General features: G+C 43.0%; 2 protein-coding genes across 5 annotated transcripts in view; one reads left to right on the top strand and one right to left on the bottom strand.

Annotated features, from left to right (window-relative positions):
• Positions 1–16,080, top strand: part of PDE7A (phosphodiesterase 7A) — a 600,339-nt gene that overhangs the window by 179,730 nt on the left and 404,529 nt on the right. The gene's annotated exons all lie outside the window — the stretch shown is intronic.
• Positions 547–16,080, bottom strand: part of TRIM55 (tripartite motif containing 55) — a 59,171-nt gene continuing 43,637 nt past the window's right edge. For both annotated transcript variants that reach the window (XM_081503276.1, XM_081503277.1), the window contains one exon: positions 547–1,593. In XM_081503276.1, coding sequence (XP_081359402.1) covers positions 1,471–1,593 — 123 coding nt within the window. In that variant the 3' untranslated portion in view covers positions 547–1,470. The remainder of the gene's footprint in view (positions 1,594–16,080) is intronic.

The following is a 16,080-nucleotide window of genomic DNA, read 5'->3' on the forward strand; positions in this document are numbered from 1 at the left end:
GAAAAAGAGGATAATGGTTGTGGCAAGGCTTCCCTCCACTTAGAGGGCCAAAATGCTGCATTGTTTTTTTTTCTATGAGAAAGGTCTACTTTACCAAACTATTACTTTGGTACCATTAAGTTTTTTCTTTTCTAAGCTATTTTCCATTGCTGTCTTCTAATAGGAGAAACAATAACCTCTCCACTTAAAACAACTAAATGTAGTTGCTGTAATGTGCCCCTTGGGAACATTTTTCTTATAAAGCACATTTTGACTTTAATAACTTTACAAACACCTCATTTATGTCTATGCCAACACTAATCTCTTTAATTCTTAGGAATATAAACTATCTCTATGCACTTCTAAAATCAATAGTACTCCTAATAAAGTTTACAATGCACTTGCTTTTGGTAGTTTAGTTATAACTTTAAAAATTAAATCAAGTGTTTAACATTTCAAAATCAATTTGGATGTATGAAGATGCTTATTCCCTTGAGACCCTTTAAATTCACTTGACTAATGGATTAATACAATGATATGAACACAATAAATCATTGTAAGACTAAGTTGTTAAAAACAGCATTTATTTAAGAGTTCATACAGAGTAAAGTTAAAACTTAACTTTACAAAACTTATGTTTTGAATGAGGTGTTATGGGGGCACAATACATGATTTAAATACATATATATGTACAAGTATAATGTGTATTGTGTGTGTGTGTATATATATATATATATATATTTAAATACATGCAGTTGCTCTATAGTTCAGATTGGTGCCTCAGTGGATACATGAGACAGTAGACGGTTCCTGTTGAAAAGTCTTTTTCAGGTAAAGTATGTGATATCTGCATATTTGAAACTAAGATTAGAAAAATGTCACAAGAAATGTCCTTGGCCTTTGCCTTCTGGACTAGGAAAGTGTCACCAGAGACAACATTTCTGGATATCCATCCAGCGACATCTGTTGTGGAAAAGAGGAAAGCTTTGTGAAGCATCTCATATCTTTGGTCAATGATTTACCTTTTATCCATATATTGATAAATCGGTCACTTCTGAATTAACACTGAATTTCACTGACCACCTGCACTGTTTAAGAGGAAAGAGAATAAGGGCTACTATGATATCAGAACAAAAGCCAGTGCCTATTAGAGACGAGTGTAGTGCCCACTTTTTTCAACACTTGCCACTTGATACTGACGCACACACACACATACCACACCTACACAGCCTTCATAACGTTTCCCACACTATAAAAGATTTGCATAAAATCAAGTTCCTTTTTCCCCAATGCTTTTCTGCAACTTTCTCCTCAGAGCATTGTTCTCCCTCAATGTGTTAGCTAAGTCATCTGGAATTAAAGGGTATTTTTGGTAGAAATGCCATTCAGAGGTCCCTTTTGTCATCTACGTGATCCTAGTTTTATCTGGGTCCCTGCTGCCTGTTGAGTATCTCAGCCAGGCAGACAGAGGTGCAGCAGTTGGAATGAATATCATTCATTGAGGGAGTTCAACCAGGAAAAGGAGAAGACATGGCGAGCTGGCTCAGAATCAGCTCCATTCCCGCTCCCTGAAGCGGCAGCCTGTCTCTGGAGGGGAGGGTTCTCAAATCCAGTCTGCAACAGAAGAAAACCTGCGTCAGAGGGAAAAGAGGCCAATCCTTCCCAAGTTGGTCCAGTCACTCTTCTACCAAGGAGAAAGGATAATAATAATAATTATATAGGACATAATTATTATTAGGGATGGAGAGCAAGCTCAGGTTATCTTGGCTGTGGCCAAGAGCCATGAAAGGATTTCACACGCAGGGATAACAGTAATGCATGCAGTGGAGGAAAGTTCTAGGGAAAGAGTATAGGCTATTCTACTTTAAGTCGACCTGTATATGATTTACTGAGATGAAAATCACATTAAAACTAACAGGAGTTTGGATTTAGAAAAGTCTAAGATAAAATCCTAAATTAAATGACTTTGCTACATCACATGACATTGTCTCTCCACTGCTAAATTAAGAATTTCTAAAAGCATGTGAAAAATATATAAGTAAATTTTGCAAAACTGCAGGTTTTGAGAAAGGACTCATTCTAGTAACATAAACATTTCTAATGAGGTATCTTTTATAGATACCAGACAAATCATAAATTATGATTTTGAATCTACTCTCAAAAGTGAAATGTGTTTATGATGCTTTGAGTGTAAAAAATAACAGTTTAGTAGAATCAGGGACACTCATAAAGAAGTCTTTCTGAAATGCAATGTGTTGTGAAAACACAAACTCCTTACGTGGAAGGTATGACAAACACAGTTCTTCCTAGGAGAAACACCAAACATAGACTAACATATTCTGATGACTTCACTGGTAAAGTTATCCTGTGAGATTAGAATGCTGCTGATACCAAAGCAATGAGGTAGGCACATGCATTCAACCCGGACACCCAGGGTGATTTTTTGAAGCTGCTATATGATTGGACAACACCCGGCACAGGCAAAGCAGGACTTCAGTGAGTGTGTTGTTTTGTTGCCACTCAAAACAGTTTCAAGTGAAAAATGAGTGCCTGTCCTAAACTTTACCTGATTTTGCCCTAAATATATATTTGGGGGTAATGTTTCAATTCAGTAAAATTATCCCAAGTCCTTATGGCTTTAGGATTACCCTTCTCCCTGCCATGTTGCTCCCTGATAAAAAGTTAAGGGGGGCCATGGAATCATATTATTTTTATTAGAATAAAACTGAAGCAGGTAGTTTTCTATAAAGGAATAGCTGAGACATCAAGTGTAATTGGGCTTCTTTTTAAAAAGGCTGTTATTAGATTCTGTTGGTAACGGGCTAGCTACCTGAATGTCCTTGAAGTTAAGGTGGAATAAACATCATCTTGACAGAGGTCCATCTAGTCAAAGCTATGGTTTTTCCAGTAGTCATATATGGATGTGAGAGTTGGACTATAAAGAACGCTGAGCGCCGAAGAATTGATGCTTTTGAACGGTGGACTGCAAGGAGATCCAACCAGTCAATCCTAAAGGAAATCAGTCTTGAATGTTCATTGGAAGGACTGATGCTGACGCTGAAACTCCAATACTTTGGCCACCTGATTCGAAGAACCAACTCATTGGAAAAGACCCTGATGCTGGGAAAGATTGAGGGCAGGAGGAGGAGGGGACAACAGAGGATGAGATGGTTGGATGGCATCACCGACTCGATGGACATGAGTTTGAGTAGGCTCCAGGAGTTGGTGATGGACAGGGAAGCCTGATGTGCTGCAGTCCATGGGGTCGCAAAGAGTCGGACACAACCGAGCAACTGAACTGACAGAACCTGTTTATGCATACCGAACTCTTCTCGTCCCCATCAGAGTCACCTTACTCTAACAAATCCTAAAAAAAACCCAAGTGATCTGGGCACATCATTGATATGTAAAGTACTTTTTTCCTAGCCATTCTGTATGAGCGAACAGTGAATTTTGCATAGATGAATGGAGCATCAGGCTTCACTGTGTAGCCTCTTTTTCTTGAAGGCAACTTCTAATCTAGAGGAAACTTCTGTGACAGTTGTCCTGAAATATCTAAAGGGTGAAACTAGTTGTGTAAGGTATATTCTGTGTGGGATAGAATCTTTGTGACACTGCTGGCAGTGTGCAAGTTATTTGAGATGGCTTTTGGAATTTGTATTTCTGTGGTTTTTTATATTCAGGATTAAAATCTGTGTGTTAGTGGTGTCCAACTCTCTGATCCCATGGACTTTAGTCCACCAGGCTCCTCTGTCCATGGAACTTCTCAGGCAAGGATACTGGAGTGGGTTGCCATGTCCTTCTCCAGGGGATCTTCCTGACCTAGGGATTGAACCAGGCAGGTTCACACTTGGTCTGAACCCAGGTCTCCTGCATTGCAGGCAGATTCTTTACCATTTGAGCTACCTGGGAAGCCCAGTGGAAAATCTATCTTCCATTTAAAATGTTTTAGCAGTTAATACCTACAGCCTTCAAAACTTGGTATCAAATAGTTTGGGTTCGCTGCTTTAATACCCTCACATTTCAGTCAGTTATTAGATTTTTTCCTTCTAACAATATGGACCAATGCTATCTTTCAGAGAAGAAATGCTGGTACCAGAGCGGGGGCCAAGAGCAGAGATTATTCAGAGTATCTGTAGGTGATTACACTGTCTCCTTGGTCTTGTTTCTGTGAACTTGAGGATCCCCAGCCATCGCAGCAAGGAAGTTTTATGCAAAGAGGCTGAGCCTGGTTTCGAATCCCAGAATAACAATTCATTAGCAATATGACTCAAGCAAGACACTTAACCTCTCTGAGCCTTTGTTTTCTCTTCTGTAAAATAGAGATGACACCCTATAACCTGCCTGCAAATGCAGGAGACATAAGAGACATGGGTTCAATCCCTGGGTCGGGAAATCCCCTAGAGGAGGGCATGGCAACCCACTCCACTATTCTTGCCTGGAGAATCCCCATGGACAGAGGAGCCTGGCAGGCCACGGTTCATGTATCACAAGGAGTCAGACATGACTGAAGTGACTTAGCATGCATGCACCCTATCCCACAAGGTTGTCGTAAGGACTGAATAAATAATGTACCTAAAGCACTTTGCACGTGACTTACTTATATTAAGTGCTTCATAAATGTCCATTTCCTTCCTTCCTTCCTTCCTTCTTTCTCATATTAGTGAAGAGGCTCCTCTGCCAGGCAGAATCACCTGGGGACTATTTGTGAGGAACGATATACAACAGCCAGGACCCTCAATAAAGAAACACAGTTGTATTGGGGATGTTCATCTTTTCAGAAGTGGACATCATGTATGTTTCAGTTCTTTTGGCATGTTGTAATCATGACTATCCATCACCCAGTCCCGTGTATCTCCATGTGGCCTGACTTTATATATGGCTCTCTCATAAAGGAAGAATGAGTTAAAATTTTAGAAATATTTCTATAAGCACAGTCTACTCAATCATAGGTTCTTCCCGGGTGACGCCAGTGGTAAAAGAACCTGTCTGCCAATGTAGGAGATGGAAGAGACACAGGTTCGATCCCTGTGTTGGGAAGATCTCCTGGAGGAGGGCATCGCAACCCACTCCAATATTCTTGCCTGGAAAAATCCCATGGACAGAAGGGCCTGGCAGGCTACAGTCCATGGAGTCACAGAGAGTTGGACATGACTGAGCATGCATGCACGCATTCAATCATAAGCAAACATTTTCTCTAAAGCCTTCCCCAAGAGACTTTTATATATGCATTCCTTTAAATAGTTTTCCAAATGCTGGCTCTCCTTCATCACAGGAAGTGCTATTTCTTAGGAATAATGATGTCCCATGAATCTGAACAAAGGACAGAGAATGATAAACACTGATCATCTCTACCTGCTTTTGAGTTTGTCCTGAGTTGGAGTTTGGTTCAAGGTGCATGACAAAGGGAAGAAAGGATTGTTAGTCCTATATTATTTCTAAATTTCACATATTTTCCTCAGGTAACAAATGGGCAAACCTACAATCATCATTTAACACTGCTCTGTCAGCATGGGGCTTCAGATAAGTGTGAGTTTCAGTAATAAAATAAAACCAGGAGATAGAATAGGGAGGCAGACTTTTCCATCTCAACTGTGAAACCCAGTTCAGTCAAGATCCACAGAAGACCAGCAGAAGGGGGTGACACCCTTTGCTCAAAAGAAAGACTATTTTTCTTAGATGAACTTGACCAGAAATTTTGGGTATTCATGAACCAGACTCAGTCAGAAAGATAAAATCTCTTATTTTCCTTTGATTTCTTTGCTGCTGCTATCAAATGTCCTTTGAAAGGGAATTAATGCAATGTCAGATTATGGTACTAGAGTATCTTTTCCCTGCACAGAAGGGAAGGGTCATGAGAGGCGCTTTTACTCAGGTCTGAGTGATGTGTGGGCAGCATCCTTCTCATGTTATCATCTAGCACCATTTCTTGCTGATGGAGGTTGAGGAGCATGCATTCTACCAGAGGCTTGTGGGCAATCTGTCCCTGAGTACAGGACAGTTCCAGGCAATGGCCAGTGTTGGCTTGGCCTGAACTGTGCATGGTACTTTGAAAAAGACTTTAATTAGTTGCAGACATCAAGAATCAGTTGCAAGAACGTGGAAAAAAGAAACTCTTGTGCACTGTTGGTGAGAATGTAAAATGGTGTAACAGAGCATTACAGTTCCTCAAAATTTAAACACAGAATTACCATACAATCCAGCAATTCCATGTTTGGGCATATACCCCAAAGATCTAAAGGCAGGAACTCACACAGATATTTATACACTCATGTTTACAGTGGCACTATCACAACAGCTAAGAGGTGGAAGCAACCTGAGTGTCCATCAATGGGTAAATAAACAAAATGTGGCATATACATAGAACGGGATAGTATTGTTGTTGTTCAGTTGCTCAGTCATGTCTGACTCTTTGCAACCCCATGGACTGCAGCATGCCAGGCTTCTCTGTCCTTCATCATCTTCTGGAGCTTGCTCAAACTCATGTCCATTGAGTTGGTGATGCTATCCAACCATCTCATCCTCTGTCACCTCCTCCTCCTCCTGCCCTCAATCTTTCCCAGAATCATGGTCTTTTCCAATGAGTTGGTTCTTTGCATCAGGTGACCAAAGTATTGGAGCTTTAGCATCAGTCCTTCCAACGAATATTCAGGGTTGATTTCCTTTAGGATTGACTGTTTTGATCTCCTTGCAGTCCAAGGGACTCTCAAGAGTCTTCTCCAACACTGCTGCTGCTAGTCGCTTCAGTTGTGTCCGACTCTGTGCAACCCCATAGACGGCAGCCCACCAGGCTCCGCCGTCCCTGGGATTCTCCAGGCAAGAATACTGGAGTGGGTTGCCATTTCCTTCTCCAGTGCATGCAAGGGAAAAGTGAAAGTGAAGTTGCTCAGTCGTGTCCGACTCTTAGTGACCCCATGGACTGTAGCCTACCAGGCTCCTCCGTCCATGGGATTTTCCAGGCAAGAGTACGGGAGTGGGGTGCCACTGCCTTCTCCGTCTCCAACACTACTCAATCTTAAAAAGAAAGGAAATTCTGACATCTGCTACAACATGGGTGAACCTTAGGATGTTATGCTAAGTGAAATAAGCAAGTCACTAAAAGACACAGTACTATCCCACTATCTAGAGTCATCAAATTCATAGAAACAGAAAGTAGAATGGTGCTTGCCAAGGGCTGGGGAAGGAGACAACGGAAAGATGTTGTTTAATGAGTGTAGAGTTTCAGTTTTGCAAGTGAAAAAGTTCTGGAGATTGGTTGCATAATAGTGGGAATTTACTTAGTGATACTGGGCTTCCCAGGTGTTTCAGTGGTAAAGAATCTGTCTGCCAATGCAGGAGATGCAGATTCGATCCCTGGGTTGGGAAGATCCCCGAGAGAAGGCAATGGCAATCCACTCCAGTATTCTTGCCTGAGAAATCCCATGGACAGAGGAGCCTGGTGGGCTACAGTCCATGAGGTCACAGAAGAGGCAGACATGACTTAGTGACTGAGCATGAATGCCTTTACCTACAGGCAGCTTGGCCCATTTGATTGAACAAAATGAAACAGATGCTTTCCTAATATTTATCCTGGCATAAGTCAGGGTAGCCATGTTTATAAGAGGAATTACTTTTTGCTGGCCTAAAATAAAAGAGTGAGCTGTGCCAGGTTGTTGTGATGAGTAATCAGTGCCCTCAGGCTGACTCTCAGCTTCCCAGGGCCTCTGTAAGGTACCAGCCTCTGCCCTTTTCCAAATGACCATCTTCTGTAGCACCCACGATTCTGATCGGTTACCTTGTACCTGTCCCATGTTCCATTCCCTCAGACATACCCAAGCGATACTAACTGATCAGATAAATTGAATTGCAACCAAGAGATTAATGGATGCTGACAGCTTCAGGTCCACTCCTGCCAGATACCACTTTACCTAGAAATGGCCCTGCCTAACCCTGCGGGCTGGCTGCTGTATGTATGTCAGTCACATGCCCAGCCGGGAAGGGGAGGGAGGTGGGCGGCAAGGAAACTGTGTCCAGACCCCACCCTTGGACCACCCCCTCCATTCTGCCGCTTCGAATGGCAATCACAAATTCAACCTGATGGAAGGATCTGGTTACCACTGCATGTTAAAAGCCAGTCTTTCTGGGCCAATCCAAAGGAAGCTTTGGCCTTCTACAATGACAGTCATTTGCCTTAAAAGAATGAGGGTGGGAAGGGTAAGGCTAGACTGGAGGCCGCTGGGTGGGTGACCGCCAGGGTCTGTCCTGCACCTGCTGGGCTGAGTCAGAGAGTCAGAGCCAGATGCTGCAAACAGGTGTTGGGGGAATGCTGAGGGCATGGTTAGAATGTTTATTCACAAAGACTAAACCCAAGCACTGGCTGCTCCCTACTCAGCATTCCTGAACCTCAGGCCTCGGATAGCTTAAGCATCATGGATTCCAGGCTGGAAAAGAGACGATAGCCAAGAGCCTGGGCCAGTCATCAAGGCCTGGGAGGTGCCTGGGGCCGGGTCTGTGACTCACAGCCAAGAGCCTGAGCCCTGGAAACTTGGTTGGGCAGGTCTGTCCTGGGCATTTCCATCACAGGGATACAGTCTTTACTGCTCAGTGGCAGAGCAACTGAGGTATGTTAGAACTGCAGCACAGAGCTGTGAAAATACAGCACACTTTCAGTGGATGCTGGAGGAAGGATAAAGAAGACACACCCTCCCCTCCCCCAACACAAGGAGCCCTGGAAGGAAAACATTCACTAAAGGGCATTTTTTCCCTTAGGAGAATTTACAGCTGTGAGCATTGAGGGATGGAAGGAATGGATGGAGCTGATCTGGGGGCTTCACCGCCTTTAGCTGCCTCCCTCTTGCTCAGTTAGGGAAGATCAGAAACCAGGCCTATGAAACAATAAGAAATTAAATTCACTTCTTTTTCTTAACCTGGAGGAAGATGTCTGGTGTACTGACTTTGGGCTGTTTCAAACATGGCCTCTAGGAATAGAGGGAGTTAGGGTGGGAGGCAGGAAGGAGAAGTGAAAATGTCAATGTCACAGTTTTGCAGACATTTATAGTCAGCCTTCTCAGGCATGGACCGGCCATTTTGTGTCCAGCAGAGGGTGTGTGTGTTCTCAGCCTTTCTGAAAGGAGAGCTTTATTACAAAGGATGCTAATTAGATGATCAATTCCTCACAGATAGGACTTCTTTGCCTTGTGTGAGGGAAACAATAGGTTTTCCTCAAGAGCCATGGGAGGTCGTTGGTATTGTTATGCCCAGTTCATGGACGAGGAAACACAGGATGGTTGGGGAACTGGCTCAGAGTAACTCTAAAGATAAAGTGCTGAGATCAGAGCCCTAAAGGGAAAAGAGGCAGCCAAAGCCGCTGAGCTTGTGATATAGGCTGACTCCACCCCCACAAGTCGGAGACAGGGAGGAGGGAGGTCAGCAACTGAAGGACTGGTGCTCTCTCGCAGGGGGTGGAAGCCTAGAACTGACCTCTCTGTGCCAATGTGTCACGAGGGGTGAGTCAACGCAGAGAACCCTTGGTCACACTGTTTTTGCTTCAATCATTATCAACCCTGATAAAGTGGGGATTCACCCACTTTCCCTAGAGGTGGGTGTGACCTCCATTATACTGCAGGCACGCACTCCGTGGTGGTGGACCAGGGGTCTCTGGGCACCAAGCTCCCAGCTGTGGAGCAAGTCACTCATCCTCTGTGATTCTCTACTTAAAAATGAGCAAGTTTTATAATAACTGAATCACTTTGCTGTACCGCACACGTTAACACCACTGTAAATCAATTATTCTTCAATAAAACTAATTTTATGAAAAAAATAACAAAATATCAAATTTTAAAAATGAGGAAGTTAAATTCTTACTGTGCAGGGCTGTTGTGAGGTTTAGATGAGAGAATCTCTGTGAAAGACCTTGCACAGGGTAGAGCAACACGCACATGTTAGTTACAGCCTTTGCCACACGGCACTGGTTTTTCAGATGCTTTGAACAGAGGTGGATTTGTTCTTTGCTTTGTGGGTTCTAGTGGGGAAAAGGCATTTCGTGGAAATCACTGAGATACATAAATAAAGGGAGAAAAAATCCAAAGGGGGGTACAGCACTAATAAGGGCCTTAGGTTCAATCAGAATAACAAATATTAAACAAACTACAGACGGAAAACTCAAGTAGCTTTGTCACGACAGCTCCCCCAGAAAGCTCTCCCCGGTGCCTACCTTACTGTTTTCATGGAATGGTAGGACTGCAGGCACAGGTTGCCAGGGGAAATGAATTCATTACACTGCTCGCTCGTAATTTACATTACATTTCCCTCTTTGAAACAGATACATCCATTTCAGCTTCCTATTTAAGTGACTTTTACTAAGGAAGCTATTTGATCTTGAGAAACATAGCCTACAGTTTTAGTACAGATTTTATTTTTTTCCTCTTCTAGTGTTAGTGGCTCAGTCGTGTCTGACTCTTTGCAACCCCATGGACTGTAGCTCACCAGACTACTGTGTCCATGAGATCCTCCAGGCAAGAATACTGGAGTCAGTAGCCATTCCCTTCTCCAGGAGATCTTCCCAGCCCAGGGACTGATCCCAGGTCTCCTGCATTGCAGGCAGATTCTTTACCGTCTGAGTCACCAGGGAAGCCCCTTCTAGGAAAGCCCCCAAACTGTCACTTATTAGGATGGGGTGGGGGGAGAAAACTGCAGTTGCAGGATACAAATGAAAAAGCAATAATAATATTAATGTAATAGTCTCATTAAAACTTACTTCTTTAAACAAAATCCTTCCTCTCTCAAAAATTTTTTCTATGTAAAAATGCCTGCATTTCATTATCAGAACTTCTTATAACTTCCAGGACTATCAAGTCCTGGATAATATTATGCAGTAAATGTAGGCCTGAGTGCTGATCATTTTTTCTCTATTTTTACCAAGTAAAATTCCAGCATAGTCAGGGTGCCTGGCTTATCAGTGATTTGATTCATAAGCTTGAATCTCCTAATTTGTATAACACAAGCAGTTGCTCTCAGTAGAGATTTCTGTTTGAAAATAATTTGACACCCTGAATCCCTCAATTAAATTTAGAGAACATAGTTAAATTTTCATTCATTTCAGTTTGTTTTGGAAAATTAAATAGATCATTTCAAAGAACACAGGACCTGTAGTCACACTCATGGGAAATCATATTCTTGGTCTACTGCTTTATTTTTTAAAACATTCTCTGGTACCTTGTGAAATTAATCTCACTCAGGAAAGAAGCTTTTGCCTCAGGCATCGCTCACCACTGAGTCCCTAGTGGCAGGTGGACTTGATATTTACCCTTAAACTCAGACTGAATGGTTTGGTCTCAAAGGTTATTTGCATGAAAATTATTTTATCTTTTATCTTTTTGCATGTGATATCTTGTGGGTACCCAGGGCGCCACATACCTGCTTTTCCTTGGAACACTGGCTATTGTTCACCCCAGTTTAAGAAAATATGGATATTTTCAAGGAGACTAAATCTTAGGTAGGGAAATTTGATAAGATGCCAGGTCTGGGGACACATGTATTGGTTTCTGAGAGTCTAGGAAATAAACCCTGGGCTTCAAGAAGAGAAGAGAATCTTGGCTAGTACCATGTATCTTTCTTTCCCCCTTCCTTTCTTCCTTCTTTCTTTCTTCTTTTCTTCCCTCTTCTAAGAAATGTTTTTTATTTTTCCCTGGAGAAGCACCTTTATAACCTCAAAGGACAACATTTATAGAACGTAGGCTGGGAACTAAGATGGCCACGGGCTGGTTTTCCTTGGAGACACTTCCTGCACTGGACTTGCCCTCCACATACTGCTTCTGCTGTTTTAGGGTAGAGAATCCAAAGGTGTGGGTCACCCACATGGTCCCCATTGCTCTGTCTTTGAAATCATGATATTTTCTATAGGAAGCATCTGGCAATCCTCAGGACAGGAGGAAGGACCATCTGCACCTTCTTGTCAATCCTTGGGTGGGGAACCTTCTCAGCCAAGAGGACAAGCCCAGGGTTGGAGGCCCTGGCCCATGCTGGGGGGCCCTCTGCAGTCCTGTGGAAACTGATGTAGACAGGACAAGGAGTGAGCTGGGACAGAAGCATGTCATTAAAATGTACAGACGTCTTAGCTCATAAAGCAATTTACATCTACACTAAAAATAGGGCCCCAAAGACCTTAATTATCAGATTGTAAGTCAAGCCTAGTCGCTTAAAAGCATCAGGCACCTCGGCTGTCAAGACCTTGCTCTGCTAGGCCTTGTTGGTGGCTGTGGAGGAAGGGGAGACAGGTGTGCTGGATTTAGGCTGTGAGTCTTCTCGTGGCCAGCTGTTTAAAACACGTTAAGCTTTGTCAGTACCTTCCTCCTCCAGGCTCCCCCCATCTGCCCTCAAACTTTTCTACTCTACCTTAAAGAATAGTATATGTGAACCCATTCAAGCAGGCAGAAACAAAGAGTTATTTTTTAACACTTTCCTTGGGATAAACTCTTCAAGAAAATATAACAATGCTAATATAGGTACCTAAACAGAGTTTCAAAACACATAAGGCAAAACTGATAGAACTGCAAGGATAAATAGACAAATCCACAATTATAGTGAGAGATCTCAAAATTCCTCTCTTAGCAGTTGATACGGAGAAGGCGATAGCACCCCACTCCAGTACTCTTGCCTGGAAAATCCCATGGACAGAGAAGCCTGGTAGGTTGCCGTCCATGGGGTCGCGAAGAGTTGGACACGACTGAGCGACTTCACTTTCACTTTTCACTTTCATGCATTGGAGAAGGAAATGGCAACCCACTCCAGTATTCTTGCCTGGAGAATCCCAGGGACGGCAGAGCCTGGTGGGCTGCCGTCTATGGGGTCGCACAGAGTCGGACACGACTGAAGCGACTTAGCAGCAGGAGCAGCAATTGATGAAACAAGTACACAGGAAATCAGTGAGGATATAATGAACCTGACCAACACTCACTGACCTGATGGACATTCATAGAACATTCTACCCAGCAACAACAGAAAATACAAGGTTTTCAACTGCACATGGAACATTCACCAAGTTAGCTTAGTACATTTTAAAGAACTGGAACCATATAGACAATGTTCTGTCTCCACAATGAAATCAAACCAAAAATCAAATAGAAATCTGGAAAATCGTAATTATGGCTGATTAATGTGGTATGGCAGAAACCAAGGCAACATTGTAAAGCAATTATCCTCCAATTAAAAAAGAAATCTGGAAAACCTCCATACAATGAAATACTACTCAGGAATATAAAGAAATTGAGCTACTGATACATGCAACCAAATGGATGACTCAAGAACGTTATGCCAAGTGAAAAAACCTGTCACAAAAGCCTATATATTGGATGTTTTCACCTATATGATCTTCTAGAACTGGTGAAACTATAATGACCAGCAAAATAGCAGCTGGGATGCCAGAAGGAGCTTACCTGCAAAGGCACATGAGGATAGAAATACTCTATAGCTTTACTGTGGCCAGTAGCCACACAATGCTACATACCTGTCAAAACCTACTGAACCTTACAATTAAAATAGGTAAATTTTTAAAAATCACACTATTTTTCATCTCTTCATTCATCTAATCTTCTATGACTACATTTACTGTGTACATTCTAAGTCCTTTGTTCTACTGGGCAATGAGGTCTAAGCACCAGTAGGTAGACTTCAGACCTGGATTTTATGGGGTTTATGGAATCTGAAAGGGTAATCACAGCTGTGTAAACATTCAGCTAAATTGGTGTCCAGGAGATGTGGAGACAGTCTGGGAATTGGGGATTTGTGTAATAGCTTCAAGGCAAGAAATATATTTGGGGAAATGCAGTGGGCTATCTAAATCCATTATTACAGTTGCCAGAATGATTTGTCAGGCCCAAGTTCATAACCCTCCCAATGAAAACATCCTGAAACAATTTATAAGATTCTTAGTACCAGATTTTTCACTCTCTAATGTTGTGCAAATAGATGAATCCTTTCATCAAGCAGTTGTTTCATTTTCTTCATAAGAAAACTGAGGCTCAAAGAAATTAAGTGCCCAGAGTCAGGACTGAACTGAAGTCCTTCCTCTTGATTTCATAGCTCTTTCCTGAGCCCCAGGCCTTAGCAGTTTCTACCAACTTGCTCGTCTATTTTCAGACTTGAGGAATGTGTGGTGGAAAGTGGATATTCTAATCTTCCAACTACGAATAGCTACAATATGGTAAAAGCTTTCAGGGTCCCTGACAACTACAGCTTTGTGCTCTGGTGAAATATGTGAGCTCTGGTTCCTTACAGAGGCAGAAATGGCAGAGATTTTAATGTCAAAAACCCCATCTTCACAGCAACTGGCTCTCTGAGTGCATGTGTGTGTATCTGTGTGGTGGCAGTGGGGCTGGGGTCCTCTGACCTTGAGGCAGCTGCCAGGGTCCAGCTCGAGTGTCAGCCAGAACAGCTGCCAAGTTAATCTACCAAGCAGGGAGACATTTCTCTGGACATCCCTGTTCCCATCAAGTGGTTTGGACAAATTCCTCCAACCACAGTTACTAAGCCTCACTGGGAAGGGCGAAGGGGAATGTGGAGGGGCTTTCATTGCTACTGCTCCTGCTTCTGGGAAAATCTAATTGCCACACATATTCCCAATAAAAAACCCAGTAGTCCTGGTGGGCGTGGGGGTGGAACCTGTGCTAACACTCAGGTGTAATTAGCATGTATGCAGTGTAGGAAGAGAAGGACAATGGAGGGAAGCAGAGTGGACCAGGAAATCTCCCTGGAGATGAGGCTCACAGAGGATGCTTTTCAAGGACAGCCAACGCGCTCACAGTGCCCTCCCCACTTACTATTGCCCTGTCTTCTGAGGTTGACTGGGGCACGGTGCAATTTCTTAAAAAAAAAATTAAAAAATTAACACCGGAAGTAGATCAGATATAATTGCCACCAAACTCTTTGTGTTGACTGAGTATACAACAGGCAGGGTCTAGAAGGGTGGGAACTTTGAGGGTGATTTTGCAGCTAAAGACCAGCTAATGTATAGGACCTTTGCACAGTGTGACACAGGCCTGAATTCAAACCTTGCTGAGCAGTTAGTTTTCTTGGAGAACCAAGGTGGGGAAGGCAACAGTGTGCCTCTGATCTAACAAAGAGAGCAGAAGCCTGGGTCACCACCCATGCAGAGAGCCGGCGTCTGGTTTTGGCCATCACCAGTTTCTAACACATAATCTGCCTATGTCATTAGATGAAATTAATGGCATCAGAAATCACAGACAGCAGGAACAAGGGTAGTTTTCACCGTGGGAATGGCCCTGAGGCAAGCACCAGGAAACATCTTCCTTCTTAAATGGATTGTGGTTCTGCTGATGGGGCTCAAGTGAGTTTACAGATTAGCAAGTGAGCCTGAGATGCTTCGGTCATTCTAAGGCCACCTCATTTCCCGGGATGGGTTAAGAGATGTAAGACCACCAGTGAATCAAGGAGAACTTGCGTGTCGCATCCTAAATGTTCAGGGAAAGACTAACAAAGTGTGAAATTCTAACAAGCTAACCTTGCATTGCATGCCTGGTCGCTCAGTCATATCTGACTCTTTGTGACCCCATGGACTGTAGCCTGCCCGGCTCCTCTGTCCAAGCAATTTTCCAGGTAAGAATACTGGAGCACATTGCCATTTCCTACTCCAGAGGAACTTCCCAACCCAGGGATCAAACCTGGGTCTCCTGAATTGCAGGCAGATTCTTTACCCTCTGAGCCACCAAGGAAGCCTTCTTTATCCCACAATATAATTAAATAAGAGCTGTAACCACCTTATATAGAGCCCATTTAAATATACTAATTTATATACCTTTATCTAAATTCCTCCAACTTCTATAACTTTAACTTTAGTTTTCATAAGGACCTTGCATTGGACATATATCTAGTGAGTTGAGTTCTGAGGCAGTGAAGGTGAATCAGGCCTGCATAACCTTCACAGGGATGGGGAATCTGATGCTGTGGTGAGGTCTCTATTAATCTGTCCATACCCCCTTTCAGGCAGGGATCAAAGAGTGGTCCTCCATCATAAACAGATGTCCTTCTCTAGGTGAAAGGCCCTTTCTCAAACACCAAGAACTACCCAAGGTTCTTGGCAGTAGTGAAAGTCAATTCACCATACCC

Source organism: Giraffa tippelskirchi, chromosome 6, assembly GCF_054371585.1.
Source record: "Giraffa tippelskirchi isolate mGirTip1 chromosome 6, T2T-mGirTip1v1.2.pri, whole genome shotgun sequence".
Taxonomy (NCBI): domain Eukaryota; kingdom Metazoa; phylum Chordata; class Mammalia; order Artiodactyla; family Giraffidae; genus Giraffa; species Giraffa tippelskirchi.